The sequence below is a fragment of the Candoia aspera genome, chromosome 4 (genome assembly GCF_035149785.1).
Source record: "Candoia aspera isolate rCanAsp1 chromosome 4, rCanAsp1.hap2, whole genome shotgun sequence".
NCBI classification, from domain to species: Eukaryota; Metazoa; Chordata; class Lepidosauria; order Squamata; family Boidae; genus Candoia; species Candoia aspera.
Genome location: NC_086156.1, coordinates 107,240,986 through 107,251,731, shown reverse-complemented (window position 1 = coordinate 107,251,731; position 10,746 = coordinate 107,240,986). Strand labels below are relative to the sequence as shown.

The 10,746-nt window shown below is 37.2% G+C and overlaps 1 protein-coding gene across 1 annotated transcript; it reads left to right on the top strand.

Moving 5' to 3' along the window:
- Positions 1-368: 368 nt before the first annotated feature.
- On the top strand, positions 369-9,620 carry LOC134496949 (vomeronasal type-2 receptor 26-like). Its single transcript, XM_063302663.1, has 6 exons — positions 369-559; positions 2,856-3,033; positions 3,938-4,798; positions 6,017-6,244; positions 7,494-7,620; positions 8,719-9,620. Exons 1-6 carry the CDS (start codon positions 369-371, stop codon positions 9,618-9,620), a joined length of 2,487 nt encoding a protein of 828 aa, XP_063158733.1.
- Positions 9,621-10,746: the final 1,126 nt, after the last annotated feature.

The window sequence follows — 10,746 nt, the reverse complement described above, 5'->3', positions numbered from 1 at the left end:
GACTTGAATATTTTGCTTTTAATTACAGGCTTCAATTGTCATGGTGTTTCAAAATTGGCCATAGCTGATTAAAATAGTAATAATAATAATACATGACATATTCCTCAGCCACATCAGACCAAAAGGTTCCCAAAGCAGGGGTGTTTTGCCCGATCATTATCAAATTCTCTATTATTATCTCCAAGACCCTAAGGAGTTTCAAGAGATGGAAAATAACAAAGAATTAAGACAATAGACTATATTGCATCTGTGCTGTGCAAGATGAGGTTGGAGAGAGAAAACTCTTTCAGTCTTATTCTTCACAGAGTATGTTTCAGCCAGAGGAAGGATTGTTCTGCACAATGATTTTATTCCTTGCAAACATATTAATGTTACTGCCTCATATCAAAGGTTCTATTCCCTGTGGTAAATGTACTGTGGGGGACCCAGACCTTATTAAGCACAAGAAATATCATTCAGAATATTTGGTTATTGGTGGCATAACTTCTCAGATTTACATGGTTTCAAATGAAGTAACATTCACAAGGAATCCATCTAAGGAACTAATTGATGATTTCATGTAATTATTTTTACAGGAAGCAAAAGGGGAAAAAATAGATATTATTTATTGCAGATATGCAGTATTTGATGGAAATATTTGGGAAGGGAGCAAGGGAATCATGGATTGAAAAAAATACTTGCCTCTTTAATCCATATTAATGTTTTTGTGCTTATGATAATTATTGATATGCTTATTGGTGTAATCATTTCAGTTATAAACAAGTTTTCTCTTTCACCAGATGTTTCCTCATTCTACCATTATTATTAGCAGTATTTTTAATCACATTTTGTTTTAATCCCTTGACATGTTACCTTTGTCTTCAGGTATCTGAAACTTATCTCAACTGCTACATTATTATTAGATAAAGAAAATCATATCTGTTATCTTGTATCCACAGCTTCCATCACCCATTTCACTCATTGCCTTTTACTTATTCATGTATCTATTGGCATCCCATTCCTTTGAACAAACCATCACTTTTAAAGGGCAGACAAAGTGCTAGGTAGTTCTAAAGGAACTAGTTATAGAACTTGTACATATTTATGTTATATATCCCTATATAGGTATTTTGAATTTTTTGGATACACAATGGACTTCTAACTGAATCTCCCCTCAGAATTATTTGATAAATCAGAGTGAAAAAGGGAATATGTTGTATTGGAGGTAGTCACAAGGACAAAATGGTAGTTGTACACATGGGGGAAAAACAACAACAACAATGGATTGGGGAGATCCTAGAATGACTTTAATTTTTTCTGCTGAATTTGAATATTTTAAGGTTAAATTAAAAGTTTCGAGGTTTGAGTCTGAGTCAGACTCCAAAAACGAAACTTATCCGAAACAGTCTGAGGGAAATGAAACTTATTGTTTTGGAATCAGGGAAAGACATACCTAGAATGATTCAGCAGAGAGGGAGAAAGTGCAAGACCTGATTGGGCAAACTCCAGAGGAAACTGCCCATCAGCGCATGAGACAGGAGAGCAGAGAAGCACGCAAAACAGAAGGCAGCCCGATAGGCTGCTGAAGAGAAAAGGCATGGAATGGAATGCATTAAAAAGCAAGCTCATGCTTAGCAAGCTGCCGGAGACAACCGATCCTTTGAGCTCAGAGTCTCAATGGACGGGTCCTTACCGGAATCAGAAGCCTCGTCTGTAGCCATTGCAGAATCAAAGCCAGCTTCTCCTACTATCGTGGGATCACTCCCTTTGCATGTCACTCCGGCTGAGTCCAGCTTTGTTGGTCCAGCAGATCATGTACAGTTCCAAGTCTTGCCTTGCAATTTCTGCCATGTGCGATCCTGCCTCCAGTGTCAAGCCTCATTGTGCAGCTCCAGTCAAACCCACCTGGAGTTCCAGATCCATGTCTTGTCTTGCTACTCTTGTCCAGTCCAGCCTTGCTTCCAGTTCCAAGTCTAGACTCACTGCTTCAGTCATGTCCAGTCTTGCCGCCATTTCTGGGTCCAGTCTTGTCATTCCAGTCAAGCCCAGCTCCACATCAAGTCCCTTGCCTTCTTCCATCATTCCAGTCATATCCTGCCTTGTGTCTGGATCTGAGACTTGCCTCATCACTCCAGTCAAGCCTAGTGCAGCTTTGAGTTCATCATCTTGCCTCGCTGCTTCAGTCGAGCCCTGCATCACCTCCAGAACCTGAGTTGTGCCTTGCCCAGCCTCCATGCCCAGGTCGAGCCACGCATCTCCAATCTCCTTCTTGCCATGTGTAATCACCACCCTGAGTCTTGCTACCTCCTTGAGGGGTTTAGCTGAATTCTGCCTAGCTGTTTTGCCTCAGCCCCCATTGGATCCTGATCCTGCAACCTTGCCTAGTTCTCCTCCACTGCCTGGGTGGATCTGATTTATCACTGTTGCATAATTATTGAATAATTCCTTACTGTAAATAGTTATTTATAATAAAAGAGTTTAAGTAATCCTGCCTGGCCATCTCATAGTCTTAACAGGATAAAAGTACTGATAGAAGAAGGAAAAGTAGGAACAAAAATATGGTGGAGATGATTAGGGTAGAAATTGAAATTGCAAGCAGTCTCATTAAATTGAGGTTGCATTTTTTAATTGCTCTGATCATTTCACTACCCCAGCAATATGATCTATTGATCTAACTTTGCATAGATTAGTACAGGTAAATTAGAATGGAGCAAAGTTATTCCAAAATGGTAGAACAATAAAGGTTCTAACTCTCTTTTTAGGATTCATATGCAGAATTTTCAGCATATCCTGACCTTCGAATTTGCTATCCAAGAAATCAATGAAAATCTCAGGATCTTGCCCAATATTACTCTGGGCATTCATGCCTCCAATAGCTATTTCCTGGCAAGTTGGATCTATCTCGCTTCCATGGAACTTCTTTCCTCAAAAGGAAGATTCATCCCAAACTACAAGTGTGATCACAGGGATGGTGTGGTAGCTGTTCTTGCAGGACCTAATGCTTATATTTGTCAGCTCATGTCAAATATTCTGAGCATTTACAAGATCCCACAGGTAAGAGGTTTTCTTCAGGATTGGTTCATTAAAGAAGGTTGGTTGTCTGGACATAGAAAATGGTAAATAAATAAAAAAATAAAGACATAGGAAACAATGCCTTGGGTGTATTCTTCCACATTCTGATGGCTATGTAAACGTAACTTAACAAAACCTCTATGTTCATTTTAATGGTCACTGATGCAAATACCAGGACTTTCTGTAATTGATCCCATTACACATTATTGCTGGTTTTCGAAAAGTCTATACAATATTTATCCATTCAGAGAATTATCAAATATGTGTACATTTAGAGACTAACATTGGTTTTTGTATTCAATCATTGTAACTCAGTATATTCTGAGAAAATGATTTAACTGCTGATTATCAATTATTTTATTCCATTGAAACATTAATATATAACAATTGGATATGAATGGAACTGTTGATTTAATTTTATTTCTAAAGATAATAGGACCAGCTGTAAATCTAACATTTGCAATAAACGAAACAAAAATGGTGATTAAAATATATGTTATAATGAAATTGTTTCACTAAATATTGAAATACATTGTTAGGACTTACTGTAGTTCAAAGTTAAATGCTCCATAGAACCACTCCTAGTGAAATGAATGTATAATAAGACCATCTTGGTATAAATATCATTTAATGCACCACACATATTCTCTATAATTTCCCTAGTATTTAGTATCCTAATAGCTATATAAGATCATCACATTCATAGAACTTTAGAGGAAAACCCTCCTTTAAGTATTCTACTTCAGAGTGGAAACAGAAATCTAGACTGGGACTCGGTTGCATTGAGATACAGTAATTATCACATTATAGCAGTTGGTCCTGCAGATATTTTTACAGTTCAGTACAAAACTTTTGTAGGGAAATTCCTGTTTTGTCATTTTCTTAGGTGGCATATGGCTCTGCTCCAGTGATAGATGACAGCACACAGGCTGTTTTCTTGCACCAGGCATTTCCAAATGAAGATCTTCAAATTGAGGGGATGATCCAATTGTTGCTACATTTCCAGTGGATATGGATTGGGCTGATTGTCCAAAGTGCTGAGAAAAGAGACAGGTTTCTGCAGAATAGGCTTGCCATATTTTCTCAGAAAGGTATTTGCTTTGACTTCGTGGAAGAATTGCCAAAGGAACCTGTTTCCAATGAAATAGATAATCTCCTTAGACATTATATAAGAATGTACAATGTCATTATGACAAGTAGTGCCAACGTTGTGATCATCTATTGTGAAAATGAGAAAACAGTTGTATTCAGAATGTTACCCTATATTTCAGAATTTGAGGACACAGCAGTGAAGAGAAAAGACAAAATCTGGATATTACCAGCCCAGATGGAATTCTCATCACTGCCCTTTCAAAGATATCGAAGTATGGATTTCATCCATGGTTCCCTGTCTTTTCAAGTAGCCTCAAAGGAGGTCTTGGGCTTCAAGAGATTTCTTCAGATGAGAAAACTTGCTTCTGCAGAGGAAGACAGTTTGATGAGAGTGTTTTGGGAAGGTGCATTTGAATGTTCTTTCTCCAATGCCATGATAGAGGAGGATGCTGAGAAGAAATGCACTGGTGAGGAACCACTGGAGACCCTTCCTAAGTCGGTTTTTGACACTGTTATGACTGGTCAGAGTTACAGTGTCTACAATGCCATCCATGCTGTGGCATATGCTTTGCAGGCCATGATTTCATCAAAATGCAAACTCAAGGCAAGAGGAAATGGCTCAAAACATAAGACATTAAATCACTATGTGTGGCAGGTAAGGGTGGAATGAATCCTTTTACCCCCTTAAGCAGGAATCACTCATACAACAAGATCCTTCTAAGTATATCCAACAGGATCTGAGTCATATGGTAGACTAGCAAAAGAGGGTTATTTTTTCTTTATATGTTTAAGGAAGTGCATTTTATTGCAATATGCTGTGCAGAATGTAGGGAAAACAGGAGGAAGTGGCATTATTTTGGAAGCAAATGCTGCGGGCAAAAGGTAGGCAAAAATTGAAGAAAGCCAACAAGGCAATCAAACTGCCTAGAGTCACTGGGACTTGGCTAGCATACAGATTTAATGTATTATTATTATTATTGAGGTTGAGCAGGAATTTGATGAGAGGTAGCAATGAAGATGAGGTGGTGATGCATACAGAAAATGGGGGAAAAGATGGGCAGCAATAAGGAGAAAGAGGAGGTTGGGATTGAGGATTAAGAGGCAGGTGGACCACAACAGAATGATGTTTTGATTTGAAAGTGGGAGATGGTGGCGGGGAAAAGTTTCTGTTGAACATGATTTGGAGACCAAGAAGAAGAACAAACTGAGACTTCAGCTTGGACCTCATTGATGGACAAATGGCTCAGGTTTCTGTAAGATGCATAAAGGCTATACAATGAAAAAAAAAAAAGGTTACAAAAACATTAGAACTATGTAAGTTATTTCTTCGTTTGTTTGATGACCAGAGACATAGCCTGATTCAGAATTATGGAATTTTAGTCTATCTCAGAAAACTCATGCCTCCTTGTTTTGTTTTGTTTCACTTTGTTTGTTTTGTTTTTATGAACTGAAGAAAGAAACATGGAATTGACTTATTATCTTAATTCAATCACTGGATCCATTCCCCAGCCTGACAGCCACCAATTATGGTTTTATATAGAAGTGGAAAAGGGTTTTTTTTTTCATTCTTTGATTTTGGCATGGCTCCTGCAAAGTAACATTTGCCATTCATGGGACCTCTGGAAGAAAGTCTACTTACCAGGTCTCATGCTGGGTTTTTATGTGCTACACCCTGAGATTGAGCTGACTGCTACAACTCAGTTAGATGAAATTATGCCACCCAATTTCATCTAGATGAGGATTTTGCCTTTTTGACATGCATGGAAACTCTCAAAGTATCTTTAGCCATTACTTCTGAAAAAAACATTGTTCTACAGTAGATGTGACTATTGCTATATATTCTCACCACTTCTTTCCATTTACTTTGGTTTAGCTTCATAAATACCTGAGAACTGTTTCATTTAACAACAGTGCTGGGGAAAAGATTTTCTTTGATGAAAATGGGGAAATAGCAACTGGCTTTGATGTGATCAACTGGGTCACTTTCCCCAACCAATCCTTCCATCGAGTCAAAGTGGGAAAATTAGATCCATTTGCTCCCCCAAACCAGCTGCTCTCCATTTCTGCAGAAAACATTATCTGGCCCACCATGTTCAACCAGGTAAGTTCTCCATGTCCATGATGGGAGGGCTAGGAACATCTTTCAGGGTCCTTGTTTTACTCAGTCAATAGACCAGATAATCCACCTGCTGAAATTATCAGGATCTCCAGAGAAAACTAGTTTCAAAACACATTAGAAATGTTTAACTAAGACATAATAACTGGATGAGTAAGCAAGATAGCATATTTATTTTTGTTTAAAACATTTGAGAAAAGAATATAAGCAACAGCAGAGAGAAAATGTGTAAGAGAAGTAAAATAACACAGTACAGATAGGGAGATACAAATAGAGAGGAAAACAATCTAAAATATCATAAAGACTAGGATTTTCCAAATGTTATTAATCCTGTTATGCTAAAATCAGTCAAGTTTTTAAAAACCAAAAATACCTGAAAGGTTGTATGCAGCTTTAACCTGAAAATACCTGTTTAAAACAGTGTAAATCATCATGTAAAGCAATAAACCAGAAATCTAATTTCCCATAAAAAGAGAAGGTAGATTCCAGACATAAAAGCTCCTAACTTTAGGATACGTTACAAACCCATTTATAAAGTTACAGGCCAAGAATAATTTCCAGTTAGAATTAACTTCACCATTTTTAAAAGCAAAGATCTTCTGGACATTGATGTGTACTTTCACAATTTAGTTATCCATTCTTCCAAAGAACAAAGAAATAACACTTTTCAGAAGACGGTGTATAAGATCCTTGCAGCCATTCAGATCTTATTTCATTATATATTAGGTCATACCTGACATTTCTCTCACATGGTGACCTAAGGCTGTATGCTGCTTGGAAGAAGGTCAACCCATTATCCAGCCTGCTTACTTGTTTAATTTGTAAACACTTGCTCAACATCAAGATCTTTGCAACAGAGTGGCATTTCCCATCTCCCGCCCTTTGTTTTTAAGGTGACTAAGGCTGTTTGCTTCCCACAAACTGGATAGTTTCTGGCCTGTTTGGTTATGCTTTGTTAATCTAGAATTGTGTGAATATTATCTCAAAATCATAATATGTGCAATAGTATCCAGAATTTCTCAAGGTTCCAAAAGAACACCAGTTTTAATGTAAAGTGATGTCAGCACAATTTAAATGAGTCATGCTATGTCTAGTAGGAAAAAAAAATACTGACAAACATGGATGAAAATATTTGATAGGCCTAACAAAACCAATGAAATCCAAATTCGACAGATCCTAGGATTTCTTCATGTTATAGAATAATGTCTGATTTTACCTTCATAATGTCCAACAGGCACAGCCCTTTTCTGTCTGCAATGATAATTGCTTGTCAGGTTATAGCAAGATAAAAAGAGAAGGAATGCCATTTTGCTGCTATGATTGCCTTCAATGTCCAGAAGGGAAGATGTCAAACAAAACAAGTAAGAGGTTGAAAGGACAGACTTCATTGCTGTGTGTTTTCTGTGCCCCCATAGCCCTATTTTTTTAATATATATATATATATTATTAATATAAAAAGTAGTTTCCAAACCCTTTAAATATTGTGTAATTATTATGTTTTTTTTAAAATATCCTCATGAATATCTTTTAATATATCCTCATGTCATCATTTCTCTTTTTGGGAAAGATAAACTAGAACTTAAAAATAAATCATTTCACATAGGGTATCTGTCAAAGGAAATAGATTGCAAGGCTAGGTGGGATGAACCTCCTTTCAATTTGGAGAATTCCAGTTCAGAAGGAGATTTATTGAAATGTTAAAGAGAAGGTCTCAGTTAGTTAACCATACTGAAGCAAGTCAAATGTCTGGATAGTGTATTCTTGGGACCATATAGAAATGTAAGCAATAATATGTCTCAATACTGTTCTTACAAAAAGTTGACTGTAAGAGAAGTCAAGTCTCTGGTGATTGCTAGAAGATACATTGCTAGTTAACTATTGGTTCCTTAATCATGGAAAAATAATAAACCAACCAACAAAACATGTGTAGAACTAAATGTTCATCAGATTTATTTTCCAGAGAGACGTTCTAAATTGGTAGGTAATTCAAGGTTTATAGAAAGATTCTGGCTAATTTTAAGTGATGCTGCATGATTTCTCAGATTGGGGAGCAAAATGAGGAGCAATAAAAGAAATTCAAAAGGTCCCTGTCTTACTGTTGATCTACTTCAATTATATTCCTCTACTTTATATGACTGGAATCTTTTGGCATTTCTGTCCAGCCACAGAACCCTGAGGATTGAGAGAGGACCGTAGACATTTTCCACATAAAAACAATCATAAATTTATTTTTCTTCATGCAGGATAGCTATCAGAATTAAAAGATGAAGAGAAAATGTTGATCGGATTTTGATATGTTAAGTCTTCATGACCAGAAAGTGGGCATCCAGACACTATCAGGCTTACATCGTTCCATGATTAGACTCAGCTAAACTAAGCTTAGAATGCCAGATTAGCTATTTTTCCTCCAATTCTTCCAATAACATTTCAAAATTTGATTCCAATGCTTTCTTTTTCAGATGCAGATGACTGCTTCCCATGTTCAGAAGATCAGTACCCAAACATTGGAAACAGTCTTTGCATTCCAAAACACATCACTTTTTTGTCTTCTGAAGAATCTCTGGGAATCACTTTGACAAGTGTTGTTTTCTTCTTTTCTTTCATCTCAGCCGTGGTGTTGGGGATCTTCATTAAAGAGCGGGACACTCCCATTGTCAAAGCCAACAACTGGGAACTCACCTACATTCTTCTCATGGCTCTCCTTCTCTCCTTCCTTTGCAGTTTGCTCTTCATTGGGCAACCTGACCAAGTGAAATGTCTCATGCGACAAACTGCTTTTGGCATCATCTTCTCTGTAGCCCTTTCTTGTATATTGGGGAAAACAACCATTGTTGTTCTTGCTTTCATGGCTACCAAGCCAGATGACAGAATGAGGAAATGGGTGGGGAAAAGGCTGTCTGTCTCCATTGTGCTATCTTGCTCCTTGGCACAACTCACCATTTGTGTAGTGTGGTTGGCAATTTCTCCCCCATTCCCAGACTCAGATATACATTCAGTGGTTGAAGAAGTTGTCCTGCAGTGTAATGAAGGTTCAACCACAATGTTTTATATTGTCCTTAGTTTTTTGGGGTTCCTCGCTGCTATCAGTTTCACGGTGGCTTTTTCAGCCCGGAAGTTACCAGACAGCTTTAATGAAGCCAAATTTATCACCTTCAGCATGTTGGTCTTTTGTAGTGTCTGGATATCATTTGTTCCCACCTATCTGAGCACCAAGGGCAAATACACAGTAGCTGTGGAGATCTTCTCCATTTTGGCTTCTGCAGCTGGCTTATTGTGTTGCATCTTTTTCCCCAAATGCTACATTATTGTCCTGAGGCCTGATCTGAACAAAAAGGAACAGCTGATAAAGAAACACAATTAATTTGTTTGGGCCACTATGATGTGAATCCTCTAAATTTTGACAAAAACCTCATTAGCCTCCTTAGGAGGCTACTGTCAGTCTTGTAGAAATGATTGAAGACTAGTTTTTGTTTGTTTGTTTGTTTTTTTTATACTAAGAGTATGCAGGCGTGAAACATGTGATATTTGCAATGCAGTCCTTACAATATGGTTCCTTTATATCTCTGCCTGCTGGCTTTTGGTGAGAAATAGAAAAGTGTATCCCAGCTACTATAAGACCTATGGAAGGCTCTCAGAGAAACAAGAAACAATAGGGAAATGAGGAGGAACAAGCAAAAAAAATAAAAGGAAAAATAAAGGGAAGGAGTGGGAAGAGGAGGGGAGGGGAGGGTGGAGGAAGGGAAGTAGGTAAGCAGGGAGCGAGGGAAGGAGGGAGGAAGTGAGAAGGGAGGGGAGGGGAGGTGGGGTAGGAGAAATGTGATGAAATTTGAACCTGTTTTTTTTTCTCATTTTTATCTATTTTATTTCCTAATAATAGCCCAAAAGAGAAGAAAGGAAGAAAAAATGACAAATACCTCACATAGTTAATGGAAAACATTTGGCAGTAGATTATCATCTAAAAGAAAACTGAGTATAATGAAAACAGGTTATTTATAGGGTTAAATTTAGGGATCACATTTAAATTATGTAGCAATCTTGACATTTACATAATATTACCTATATCTTTGTGTGTGCATATACAAATAAAATGTGTCTGTCGCTGTCTCAGTCTCTCAATCTCTCCCTCTCTCTCTGTTTACACACAGACACACAGACACAAAGACACACATAGAAATAAAATGAGAGCTCAAATATAGGACAGTGTTTATTACCAATATCTTGTTGCCAATCTGTACTGAACTGATAAAATCCTTTGCAACTCTACCTTAACACTTTCATTCTGTTATTGATGTTTGTTATTATTTAGTTTTAATCCATTGATTTAATCTTGTGTTTGCCACAAATGTGAGATGGGCTACTATATGAAACAATATAATAAACAAATAAACAAATAAATTAATTAATTAATAATGAACTCAGTTGTCTGGTTAGTTTTGGAGGTATAGAAGCACTCTAAAAAATTTGTTGTCAAGCTTCCCAGATATGGC